Here is a 13,643-nt window from a genome sequence, read left to right as displayed (position 1 = left end):
GCTTGGGCACGTATACAGGATGGAAAATGGACATATCCCAAAGGGTGCTCTATATGGGGAGATAGCTGGGGCCAAAATACCAAAAGGGCACCCGAAGCTGATGTAGAAGGATGTCTGTAAGCAGGATATGAAAGCCCTACACATCAATTTTGACACTTGGCAAACTGTAGCTAACTGCGGAGGCACATGGCGACATCAATTATGGGCTGGAATAAGCCATCATGACCAGTGGTTGGAGCAGCTGCACAACATACGCTGTCGCCGCAAACAACATCATCCCACAACTATAGGATCTACCTGTGGTAGACTCTGTCGCTCCCAAATTGGCTTGTACAGTCACCAACGGAAGCATAATACACATGATTGTCCTCAACAAGAAGTGCTGCATAGCCACCGTCTTGCGTAGATGAATGGATGCCATTGATTTGCAAGGATGCAGTGTCACACAGGAGACAATCGTAACCCCTAGCACTCAAAGCCTCTTGGACATTTGACCTTAACACTAAGCATGGAGTTCGTAATACCTGTCTCACTTGTACACGTCACCCTTTCTGCTTGATTTCCCTTCCCTCCCTCACCAATCACCATGCCGCTCCTTCCCCACACTGCCTATCTTTGTAACAGCCTCCACATCATAGCGGGGTGGCTTGGGGTCAATTTTCAAGATTACCGTTACCGGGCGGACAAAAGCGCCATTTTTGGTGTGAGGCTTCCTTAGGGTATATCAGTTGATTTTAGCCGAGGAGCCCTCTCGAAATATGTACGTAACCATGGTAACACAAACAAATCCAAGATGGCTGCCGTTCATGATAAAATACCAATTTTCTTGGGTTGTAGTTGTTAGAGGAAAGCCAAATTGTATCAAAATATTACTTAAATATCAGAACCATGTCCTCAACATGTTCGGTCACCCTCCTGAAATATTAAAGTAAAACATAAAAATCCAAAATGGCCGCCATTTATGCTGAAATAGCAATTTCCTTGGTTTTTAGCGGTCATACGATTGCAAACGCAGTTTGAGGAAGAATACTTTCCCAATGATGACCCAGATTTTCGGAACCATGAACAGGGCCTTGCATCACAAAAAACATTTCAGAAGGAAGTAAACAATCTTTCTGAAACCTTCAACAGAATGGGAAACCCCTTCCTTGATGATTTTGAAGAGCTAGTGACACTCGACAGTCGCAATTGCATGGATGAGTCTGTAGTATCCGCACTACGCACATTGGAAGACACAGGCATAAAGCAGTATCAGGAGTATGTCAAGAGTGTACTTGAAGATCGCAGCTGCTCTATACATGACCCAATCAAGAAGAACTCACTGGCTCTCTTCAAGAGACCTAAACCCAAGGCCCCGACAAAGCAGGGGAAGAAGATCAAAGTGCTCCAGAACAATGTGGCACTTTTTGGCCAGTTGTACATTGCCATGCAAAGTCGCGAGGGTGACCTGAAGGAATTCTTTGCCCATGAGATACAACCCTTTCCACCTTCTCTCTCAGACTTTGGTAAGCTCCATTTACCAAATACAAAGTCCGATCTACTGAAATGTATTGAGCAGCCCGAGCAGCCTGAGCCACCTTCAACCTATGACTGCATTGTACTGGATGGTGCTGTCATTGTGCACTGTCTGCCGACTACTGCAGTCAGCACGTTCATTGAGTATGCAGACAAGGTGTTCATCCCCTACCTGGTGAAGCAGCTACAGAATGCCACAAGGTTGGATGTTGTGTGGGACACATACATTCCAGACAGTTTGAAGGAATCAACCCGGGAAAAGAGAGGAAAGGGTGTGCGCAGAAAAGTGTCCGGCCAAACCAAGCTTCCAGGCAATTGGATGGACTTCCTCCGTGATCCAAAAAACAAACAGGAGCTATTTGCCTTTCTGACGTCCAAGGTTGCCGAGTTTACCTTTCCATCAGGCAAATCCGTGTACATCACATCAGGTGAATCTGTAGTATCCACAGGCACCATCAACGCCATGCTGAACTGCAACCATGAGGAAGCAGATACGAGGGTCATAGTGCACATCGTGCATGCACTAGAGCAAGATATGAAGACTATTAAAGTGCGCACTGTTGACACAGACGTTGTAGTCATACTTATTGGTACATTTTATGATCTCATGGTCACTCAGCCATTGGTAGACATCTGGGTTGCCTTTGGAATGGGTAAGAATTACAGATTTTACAGTATCAATGCCATATGTGACAGACTTGGGGAAACAAGATCACAAGCTCTACCAGTATTTCATGCCCTTTCTGGATGTGATACCACATCAGCCTTCCAAGGTAAGGGCAAGAAGTCAGCCTGGCAGGCTTGGCAAGCCTATGAAGACATCACAGAAACATTTGTGTATCTGGCTCGTCACCCCTTTGAGCTTCTTTATACAGACGCTGATCACTTCCAGAAGATCGAGAGACTAATCATCATCTTGTATGATAGAACAAGTCCCTTGAGCTCCGTCAATGAAGCAAGACAGGAACTCTTCTGCCAGAAGAATCGATCAATGGACAGAATACCACCCACACAGGATGCTCTTCTTCAACATGCCCGGCGGGCATTGTACCAAGCCGGAATCTGGACAACCAGCACACAGACACAGCAAGTGGTTCCTTCTCCACAGACATTTGCATGGACCAAGGTGTCAGATGTATGGGTACCAGTTTGGATTTCAATGCCAGAGGTTTCCAGAGCATGCAGAGAACTAATCAAATGTGGTTGCAAAGGAGACTGTACCACATGCAAATGTGGCAATGCCAATCTTGTCTGCTCAAAACGTTGTGTTTGCCCATGTATTAAATAGACAAGTAAATAAGAACATTGCAGATGTCTAGATTACTGAGAAAGTAAGGATTTGCACATTGCACACTGAACATTATAATATACTTTTGTTCAACAGAAATCCCCCATGCTCACTACTGAATGACCAAAGTACTTGTACACTCAATTTTTTAAAATTATTTTCTTTAAAAGTTGATGACTGAGGTCAATTATATCATGTAGTGGTTATAAGTTTCATGATTGTGTGGCTACAAATTCCCCTCATCCCAAGTGGGACTGGGAGGTTTTTTTTAGACCAGGAGTATTGTAATATATAAAGCTATATCAATATGCAGTACCAGAGACTTTTGGGGGCATCCTCATTTTTTCAAAAACAAATGACATACTTTGCTTACATGTACCTCCAAGTCGGCTTTTTTTTGTTTCAGTGTTTTGTTTAGATTAATGTGCAGCCTATATCAGGTGTACATATGTACTTAATAGTCTAGTCCAAGCTGGATCCGACCAGAAAGGATAACCATTAGGAGTGCAAAATATCGAGACCAAGAATTGGGCGTGTCGCTTATTGGATGTCACGCCTACCATTACAATCAGTATCCACTATAAACCAATGAGAGGTTTAGATTAAGTCTTAATCTAAACCTCTCATTGGTTTATAGTGGATACTGATTGTAATGGTAGGCGTGACATCCAATAAGCGACACGCCCAATTCTTGGGCTCGATATTTTGCACTCCTAATGATAATGTTGTATTTCCAGGGTACAATGTTTACAGCTTATCATTCGCAATAATTGATGACCTGGAGTTATAAGCAATGTATTCAAGCCAAAAGCTTCCCCCCCCCCCCCCCTAACATTGAGGGCGCCCTTCACATGAAATCACTGAATGTCCCTTTAAATTTACTGGTGATATTGTAATATCAAAATACACATTCAGTGTCCTAAAAATTTATATTTTGATACCAATTTTTGCTATCCATGACTTATATAACCCGGGAAATGTGTTTTTAATTACCGGATGGTGGCCATTTTGGATTTTTTGGTTTTACACGAATACGCGTAAAAATTCGCGAGGGCTCCTCGGCTAATATTGATTAATAGGTCATTAGGAGTGTTCATGCCAAATTTGGCGATTTTGTCCACCGTGTAACGGTAATTTTGCTAAGCCACCCTACTATCAGTGTGCCCATCCTTCACTTCTATCAACTTGCAACAATTCGTCACAAATCAATTGTCTAGGTCTAATTTAATTATTACATTTTCCCATCGTCCTTCTTTGAATTGTTTTTTTTAGCTCACCTGGAACGTAGTTCCGGGGAGCTTATGCGATGGCGAGTCGTCCGTCTGTCAGTCCCTACACACTTGCAACTTCTTCTCCGAAACCGCTGATGGGATTGTGACCAAATGAATGATCGTTTTAAGGCCATTTTCTCCGCTGGAGCAGGGGTTAGCCTTGCGGGCCCCATGACAATCATCATTCCCTGTTTGAGGCAATGTTTTTTTTATGGCCGGATGCCCTTCCTGACGCCAACCCTTAGTCACCTCTTACGATGCACAGGGATACGGTGTACCTATTCTAAATTGGGGTACACACCGAGATCATTCATCCCAGCAAGCTGGTACTCAATTTGCCGGCTTCGGAAGGATGACAGGCTGAGTCAACCCCCCTGGCATTAATTCAGCGATCGACCGGGATTCGAACCCAGGATCCTCGGATCCCAAGCCGGCACCCTAACCGCTAAGCCAACACCAGGCTGGATTGTGACCAAACTTGGCACAAATGTTATTTGGTATGTTATAACTCAAGTTTGTTTGGCTTTAAAAAAAAAATTAGGGTCTAAGGGGGTCTACTGGGGTTCAATGTTGATCCAGGTTTGACCCCATCCCCGCCTTTCCCCTCACCCCATCACCCCTCACCCCTCACCCCATTGACCCCATCCCCCTCACCCCCACCCCATCTCCCCAAAAAATTAGAAATTTACTTTTTCCTCTGAAACTACATGCACTATTTCGATGAAACTTGACCACAACCTTCATCTCCCATGATGTACCAAATTTTGTTCACGGCACTAAGAAAATCAAGGTGTGAGGGAGTTTACAGGGGTCAAAGTGGGTCTTTGTTTTGATTTCCCACCTCTCCCCCACCCCCTCTCCCAAAATATGTATTTGCTTTCTTTTCTGAAACGACACACACAATTTTAATGAAATTAGACCACAACCATCACCACCCGTTTGGGGTTGCCTCCCAAAATAGGTATTTTTTTTGTTTGTTTAAGTCTTATGATTGATTACGTCAGTATGATTCTACATGCTGCCCTGTCTTCTACCGACCATTGCATTGAAATTGGTTCAAATTACCGGGATACACAACACACACACAACATGCATTTTAAAGGCCATTTTCCCTGCTAGAGCGGGGGTTAGCCTTGCGGTCCCCATGACAATCTTCTCCATTTTGCCCTATTTTCTGCATCTCTCCTTGTTAACCCCCTTGCCCGCATTTCTTCTTCCACCATCTTTAGCCAAGTCTTTCTCGGTCTTCCCCGTCTTCTACTTACCGGTTACCGTCTTCTACCTTCAAATTACCGGTTCAAATTACCGGGATACTGTTTAAAATACGTTTTAGTTAGTGCAGTATACTGCTTTGTCTACCAGGTGAGCGCCCGGGGGTATTGCCCCCATTTTTTTTAAAATAAGGGTTTTTGGTTTCTTTTGTTCCAAGCTCCTCTTGGTTTTGGCCTCGACCCATATTCTATGGTGTAAAAAAAAAAGTCAACTCCACATTCTCAATTTGTGATGTTTCTGTAGCTTGTTTGAAGTTTATTCCTGCATTCTAGGTTTCCATTCCGAAGAGGAAACCACGGCCGAAGATATTTGGAAAGGGATTGTTACCAAGGTATGTCACTTCTTCCGCTAGATGTGGGTATTGGGTATTTACTTGCATATTTAATGATGCAAATATATATTTTCCCAGTGGAAGTTAACTCATGTTCTGCATGTTTGTCTGAATTGTGTTTGTCTGAATGAACTGGCTGGCTTACTTTACTGGCTTCACAAGTACAATCTGTTTTGCCCATCATATCAAATGGAAAATATTAAAGGTAAGCAATGACAAGTAAAACTAGAACTGCCATTTTTATAACTGCTGACAAGTAAGACTGCTTTATAACTGCTTTAATGACAAGTAAGACGTCCAGCTTTGATACAACCCCGTTTTGATCGGATACGCCCCCTGACGTCCTCTTTATAAAAGTTAATTCAGACTTGGATAAAATTTTTAAATAAAAAACCCACATTCAAAATGATTTTTAAGAATGGCTGCCAGACCATGTGACCAACGACATTTATATTATCAAACTATATTCCAATTTACTCATTAATCATGTATGTGAAGTTTCATATCAATCTATTGAGCTGTTCTGGAGAAGAGTAAATTATAAGGTTTCTTCAAATAAGCAAAAACGTGATTTGACAGCACCATTGGTTTAAAGATAAATATTAAATAATCATATCTCTGAAATCACTGAAGCTATCGATGCGAGTCTTTGCTGCATTACGGTCCACTACGGTCGCTGCATATATTGTGAAAGGGTTCACATCGATTGGTTAAGCGGTTTCGGAGAAGGTTTTTTTAAGGTATTGGTTTTCAAAATAATATATCGGGCAAATCACATGACCTATGACATAAATTTGCACTCTGGCTCTTGGGTAGGGGATAAGGTGTGTGAAGTTTAGTGTTGATTGGACAAGGTTTGTTTTTCTATCCAAAATGGCTGCCAATCCACATGACCAACAACAACAACAACATGCATTTTAAAGGCCATTTTCCCGACTAGAGCAGGGCTTAGCCTTGCGGTCCCCATGACAATCTTCTCCATTTTGCCCTATTTTCTGCATCTCTCCTTGTTAACCCCCTTGCCCGCATTTCTTCTTCCACCATCTTTAGCCAAGTCTTTCTCGGTCTTCCCCGTCCTCTACTTCCTTCCACATTCATTTCCATCACTCTTCTCAACCAGTCACTTTCATCCTTCCTCAACACATGACCAAACCATCTCAACCTGTTTCTCTTCACAGTATCAATCACAGGCTCTATTCCCATCATCTTTCGCAATTCATCATTTGTCTTCCTCTCTCTCAACGATACTCCGCACATCCGTCGAACCATTCTCATTTCCACCCTTTCCAACCTTCGTTGCTGCTCTACGTTCATTACCCATGTCTCGCTCCCATAAATCATAACACTTCTCACACATGCAGCATACACCTTTCCCTTCAGCTTCAACGACACTCCCCTCATCATCAGCACGCCTCTCAGTTCCCCAAACTTCTTCCATGCACATCTCACTCGAGCAACCGTTGCCGAGTCTGATCCACCTTCTCCATTCAGCATGTCTCCGAGGTAACAAAATGTTTTCACACCTTCCAGCTTCACGCCATCTCCAAGATCCAACTCAACATTTCCTCCATCTGCAGCTCCTTCTGTGCACACCTTACATTTGAATGTAGCTGCCACACTGGTTAATGACCCTCTCAGACCACTACATTTTTGATGAACCCACTCTGCGCACATTGTACATTGAATGGAGTTCACTCCGACATCCTTCCTACACACAGCACAGGGCCACTTCCCAGTTCTTTCCACCTCACCACATGCTTTACCACTTGCCATCACCTTCGTTTTTCCGATATTCACCTTCAGACCTTTTGTCTCCATACATTCCTTCCACTTGTTCATCTTTTCCTTCAGTCCATCCATACTTTCCGCAATCAACACCAGATCATCTGCATACAACAGCTCCCACGGTAAACCCTCCTTTACGTTCTGAGCCAGCACCTCCATCACAGCTACAAATAGTAGTGGACTTCGTACCGACCCCTGATGCACTCCCACCTTCACCTCAAACTCACCACTGTTCCCGTCCTTCGTCCTTACAGCTGGGCGCGCTCTTTTGTACATTGCCATCACTACTCTGATCAACCATTCCTCCACTCCTAACTTCCTCAATGCCCATGTCAATACTTTGCGTGGAACCCCATCGAATGCTTTCTCCAGATCAACAAACTCAAGAAACAACTTCTTCCTCTTCTCCATGTACTTCTCCTGCAACTGCCTCACAATGAAAAGCGCGTCTGTCGTTCCTCTTCCTGGCATAAATCCAAACTGCATTTCGTCGATCTTCACTTTCTTCTTTATCCTCCTCTCCAACACCCTTTCCAATACCTTCATTCCATGCTCCAATACCTTTATCGCTCGGTATGAGCCACACTCCAGAGGGTCACCTTTCCCCTTGTATAGAGGGCCGAGGGTACTCGGTTCCCAATCCACTGGAATGCAGCCTTCTTTCACCACCAGATTACAGATCTCTGTCATTCCCTTCACACCCCAACTTCCTGCTGCCTTCAACATATCTCCCACAACTCCCGTCGGCCCTCCCGCTTTTCTACCCTTCATTGCTTTTATCGCTTCCTCAACTTCCTTCTCAGTTATCTTCTCTGCCGGTCCTAAAACTGGGTTACTCTCTATGTTGCCATCCCAATCATTCTCTGTATTCAACAGCATTTCCATATATCTTTTCCATCTTCCTTTAATTCCATCTGGGTCGACAACGATTTGTCCCACTTCGTCCTTCAAGCAACTCACCCCCAATCCCCCATCACATCACACCTCTCTTTCGCTATCTGCTTTGCAATCCTGAATACTGCTTTCTGACCCTCTTCCGAATCCAAGCGTTCTCCAAACATTTTCCTCCATGCCTCCTGCGCCTTTGCTACCTCTTTCGTTGCAGCCCTTCCTGGCTTGGCTGCCTTATAACTTTCATGCTCTGCTGTTTCTGCTCCCGTACCCTTCGCCTTCTGCCACTCCTTGAACTTCTTCCTCTTCTTGTCAATGCTCTTTCCAACTTCATCATCCCACCACCATGTTTCCGAGTGCCTCGGTGGTCCTTTTGTCCATCCACATACCTCACCAACGGCTCCCAACAGACTAGCTTTCATTGACATCCAACCACTTTCAAGCTCAACCACATCATCCTCGACCCTACTCAGCCTCTCTTTTAATGCCTCCCTTACTGTCACCTCTTTCAACCTCCACACCTTCATTCTCGGTTGGTACTTCACCCGCCGAGCTCTCCTCGCACCTTTCACCCTTGTGTCGCAGACAACCAAGTGGTGCTGTGAAACAGCCTCCTTCCCCGGGATCACCTTTGTGTCCCGGAGGTGCCCCCTATCTCGCCTACGCACCATCAGGTAGTCAACGGTTGTCGTCGACCCACCTGACGTGTATGTAACAAGCTTATTATCTATCCTCTTTCTGGAACTGAGTATTACAAATCAACAAATCAGCTCCATCAGCAAACTCCAAAATCCTTTCACCTTCTCCATTTCTCACACCATATCTGTAACCCTTGGTCTGCGCATGCGCAAGATTGGAGGTCTCGTCTCTTCAAAGTTGTCCATGCGCGCTCGCTTTCGAAGTTAAGTAACTTTTCACAATTGTGTTTTTGTCGAAACTGTATCTTTCTCTCGGTGTATGTACCTATTGGGGTGTCTTTAATAGTATTCTTGGCGTTGGTTTTTCATACCTGTGTACAGAATCGTCGGTCTTTCTTATCGCGTATTCTGAGGCCTAAGTGAAGTACTAGGCTACCGTGTCCGACCTTGGCTTGAGGCTTTGTTTTTGTCTCAGCAGTTCTCCGATCGCGCTGCAATTACTTTCCGGTCTCTGTTTTTCACGGTCTTTTCATCCCATACTTCCTTGTTTTAAAATCTCAAAAAAAAAAAAAAAAAAATTTATTTCCTTCTGTTCTTATTCGTTTATTCGTTCTTATTTGTTCGTTCGTTCTTCGACCACGTTGTTTGTGATCACGTAAGATCACGTTGTTAAAAAATGTCTCATCTGACCCCTGAAGACCTGTATTCTGTCATATTCTATAACACCTTTTTCTTCTTCTTCTATAAAAGGATGTTTTCGACTTGCTCACCAAATCTATTCATTCCCAAAAAAAATTCCATCTCTTATAGTGCATCTTTCATTCATTCCCTAAACTCTCCAGCACTCCATCCTCCCTCCAGCGTCCTCAAACGTATTTTTGACTCGAATGTCTCAAGAAACTCATTTTGCAATAAATGTTCGTTTCCCATTAATCGTACATTTTTCAAAATCCCATCAACCCAAAATCCCATTTCCCATCACCCCTCCCCTCTAAATCTACCCCCTTGCCCCTCCCCTCCAAATCATCCCCATCACCCATCTCTTTCAAATCTTCCCCCTTGCCCCTCCCCTCCAAATCTTCCCAATCACCCATTCCTTTCAAATCTCCCCCCACACCCCTCCCCTCCGAGACTCTCCCTCGCTCCTCCCCTCCTAGACTCCCCTCTCACCCCTCCTCCTCAAAGCGTCCTCCCCGCTTCTTCCCCCTTCCAACTTTCACCTTCATCTCCCTCAACCTTCTGCCTCGCTCTTCCCCCTCGTCAAATAACACCTCACTGCGCCTCTCCCAATCACCATCAAACCTTTTGTCTGCCCCATTCTTCCCTTTCTCCAAGCTATTCTGTAATCTCCGACACACCTTCAACAGCTCTCCCTACCTCTTCCGCCTCTTCCACATCTAACCCTACCGCTCCCCCCCTCTGTTCTGTATCCGATGCTCCCCCTTCCTCTTCCCTTAACAGTATGGACCTCAAACATCCGGGGCCTTCGCTCAAACTTGTCTGATCTCTCCATACAGGTTGCTTCTGACAAGCCAGACGTGATCTGCTTAACAGAAACTTTCCTCCTTCATGATGTCTCTGATTCCTTGGTATCTCTCCCAGGTTACTCCCTCCTCCGGTATGATAGACCTGAGCCTCGTCCTGGAGGTGGGGTTGCTATCTTTATAAAAAACTCTCTTCCTCACTCGCCCTGCACTGCCCTCTCTCCACCTCACCCCCAGGAATACCTTTGGCTACGGCTTCCCCTTCGCTCCAACCTTTTGTTCATATGTGTGTTGTACCGTCCACCAAACAGTGATGACTCCATCTACATCTCGCTGTCTGAGAATATGGACCAACTTCTATCTACCCATCCCAACTCTCTCTTCCTCATATGTGGTGATTTCAACTGTCACCATGCCAGTTGGCTGGGTGTGGGTACCTCTCTCACCAGCCATGGCTCTTCAGCAAAGGACTTCTGTGACTCACTGGGACTGACACAATCTGTCAATTTCCCGACCCGGATTTCAGTCAACGGAGCATCTTCTCTTCTGGACTTGGTTATGACTAACTTCCCTGAAAATGTCTGCTGCTCTTCTTCTGCTCCAATCGGCTCTTCTGATCATGTGCTTGTTAAAGTGGACATCTCTCTGACCATTCTCAGAGAGCCTCCTCAGCGTCGACGAGTCTGGCATTTCACTCAGGCCAACTGGCACGGTCTTCAAGCAGCCATCAATCATCTGGACGGGTCTCCCATCTCTACTGCCTCTGACATAAATTCTTCCTGGGAATTCTTCCAAAGCAAACTGCTCTCTCTCATGCACAGATTTATCCCATCTCATCTTCTGTTGTCATACCCTTCCTCCCGTCCATGGTACACGGAATCTTGTGGTGAGGCTATTGCCCAGAAACAACTTGCTTTCGTCTCCTGGAAAGCAAATCCAACGGAAGGAAATCTCATTTCCTTTCACAAAGCCCGAAACAAGTGTGTGTCCACCCTCAGGAGAGCCAGGAAACAATATCTCTCCGTTCTCAGGACCGAACTGTCTTATCTGTCTCCCTCTTCCAAATCCTGGTGGCGTCTGGTCAAATCTGTTTCTGGTGTTTGTTCCCCCTCCATCCCCTCCCTCACCTCAAATGGCCACACGGCTGACTCCGCACGTGAAAAAGCTGAATGCCTCAACTCTGTGTTTGCCTCTAAATCTTGTGTCCCAAACCCATCCCTCTCTGTACCCACCGTACCCAGTCGTACCCAGCTGCTCCTGGACTCTGTGTCCTTTCCTCCTGACAAGGTGGAAAAGTTTCTGTCAACCCTCGACTCGGATTCTGCAACTGGACCTGACGGCATCAGCCCACGGGTCCTAAAATCCTGTTCTTCCGCTCTTTCACTCCCTCTCTCTGTTCTCTTCACCCTCTCTTTTGCTCAAGGTCATCTTCCATCTGCTTGGAAATCTGCCAACATCACCGCTTTGCACAAAAAAGGTGCAAAAACAGATCCCAGCAACTACAGACCAATCAGCCTTCTCCCAATTATCAGCAAAGTCAGGGAATCCATCATTGCTTCAGATATGAAATCTTTCCTCTTCTCCAATGGCTTGATCTCTAATCATCAATTTGGTTTCAGACCTGGACACTCTACTCTGGACATGCTGCTTCTGCTTTCTCAACAATGGATGGAGGTCCTCAATGCCAAACAGGAAATTAGAGCAGTCTCCCTTGACATATCACGTGCCTTCGATACGGTCTGGCACCCCGCTCTGCTCACCAAACTCTCCTCTTTTGGTATCCATGGAAATCTCCACGCATGGCTGGCAGACTTCCTCTCTAGTCGTAGTCAACGTGTGGCCCTGAATGGGTTTCTCTCATCTCCTCTTCCTGTTCAGGCTGGAGTTCCACAAGGCAGTGTTCTGGGCCCTGTGCTTTTTCTGGTCTTCATCATTGATCTCTCTGACTCTCTTGAAAATCCTCTGTATCTCTTTGCTGATGACTCTACTCTCTGTCGCTTCATTCTTCATCCCTCAGATCGGCAGTCTGCAGCCTCCTCACTCTCTGCAGACCTGGACAAAATCACAGACTGGGCAAACAAGTGGAACATGTCTTTCAATCCTGACAAATCTCACACTCTTACGATGTCTCTCCGAAAAGACCGACTGGACAACCCTCCCATCCACTTTCTGAATAATCCTCTCCAAGAAGTTCTGTCACTCAAGCTTTTGGGTCTCACTATCTGCCATGATCTTTCTTGGGAAAACCACATTTCAAATCTGGCCTCCAAAGCCAGTCGCCGACTGGGCATCCTCCGTCGTGCGAAGTCCTTCCTTGGCACACCTGAGCTCCTCACCACATACAAGGCTTTCTTCATCCGCAGCTCAATGGAATACTGCTCTCCCCTCTGGGCTGGTGCTCCTGCCTCACACCTAGCTCGTCTTCACGCTGTTGAAACCAAAGCATTCAGAATCATTGGAATCTCCCGCGATGAAGCTAACTCCAAGGGCCTCTCACTCACTCACCGCAGGCAGGTTGGTGGTCTTTCCGTCTTCTACCGACTCCTCTCTGGCCTTGCCCCCCCAGCTCTCTCTGGGCTCTGTCCCGCAAATATTCCTACAGGTCGCACAAGATCTGCCTGCAACCCTCTTATGGTCAAACTGCCAAAATCAAGACTCTCTGCTCACCTTCACTCCTTCATTCCTCTTTTCTCCCACCTCTGGAACAAACTCCCTCACTCTCTTCAATCCCACTGCACCCTCCAGGTCTTTAAAACAGCTGTTCACCACCATCTCTTATCTTCCCTCATCCAAAACTTGATCTTTTCTACCCCTGCTAATTTCACCCCAATTCCACTTTTTTGAAATACCAACTTCTGTCCTGGAAGTCCTTGGTGTCCTTGTGTTTTATACTTCTCCTTCCCCCCCCCCCCCCCTTCCCACGCCTCCTCCCCCCAAGCCCTCTCCCTTCCACACATCTCCCTGCTCTCAAATGTTGTGTTTGTGTGCTTCCCCTTCTCTCCCCATCTTGTTTTCCGCTCCCTCTTTTTATATATTTTGTTTGTCTGGTTGATTTGTTTGTGAAGTAAATGTTAGCTCTTTCACGAGCCTCGATTGAGTATCCAAAAAAATAAAAAAATAAACCCCCCATGAACTCCGTCAAAACCATCCATACTCCTTCCCACATGT

The 13,643-nt window shown here is 45.6% G+C and overlaps 1 protein-coding gene across 1 annotated transcript in view; it reads left to right on the top strand.

Annotated features, from left to right (window-relative positions):
- LOC137430619 (uncharacterized) overlaps window positions 1–13,643 on the top strand; it is a 41,380-nt gene that overhangs the window by 16,736 nt on the left and 11,001 nt on the right. The window contains exon 5 of the mRNA XM_068121424.2: window positions 5,619–5,677. Within this exon, the coding sequence (XP_067977525.1) occupies window positions 5,619–5,677 (59 nt within the window). The remainder of the gene's footprint in view (window positions 1–5,618; window positions 5,678–13,643) is intronic.

Source organism: Myxine glutinosa, chromosome 7, assembly GCF_964187855.1.
Source record: "Myxine glutinosa chromosome 7, kmMyxGlut1.1, whole genome shotgun sequence".
In the NCBI taxonomy this organism is placed as follows: Eukaryota; Metazoa; Chordata; class Myxini; order Myxiniformes; family Myxinidae; genus Myxine; species Myxine glutinosa.
Note: the sequence above shows the minus strand (reverse complement) of the source record. Positions and strands in the feature narration are given on the sequence as shown.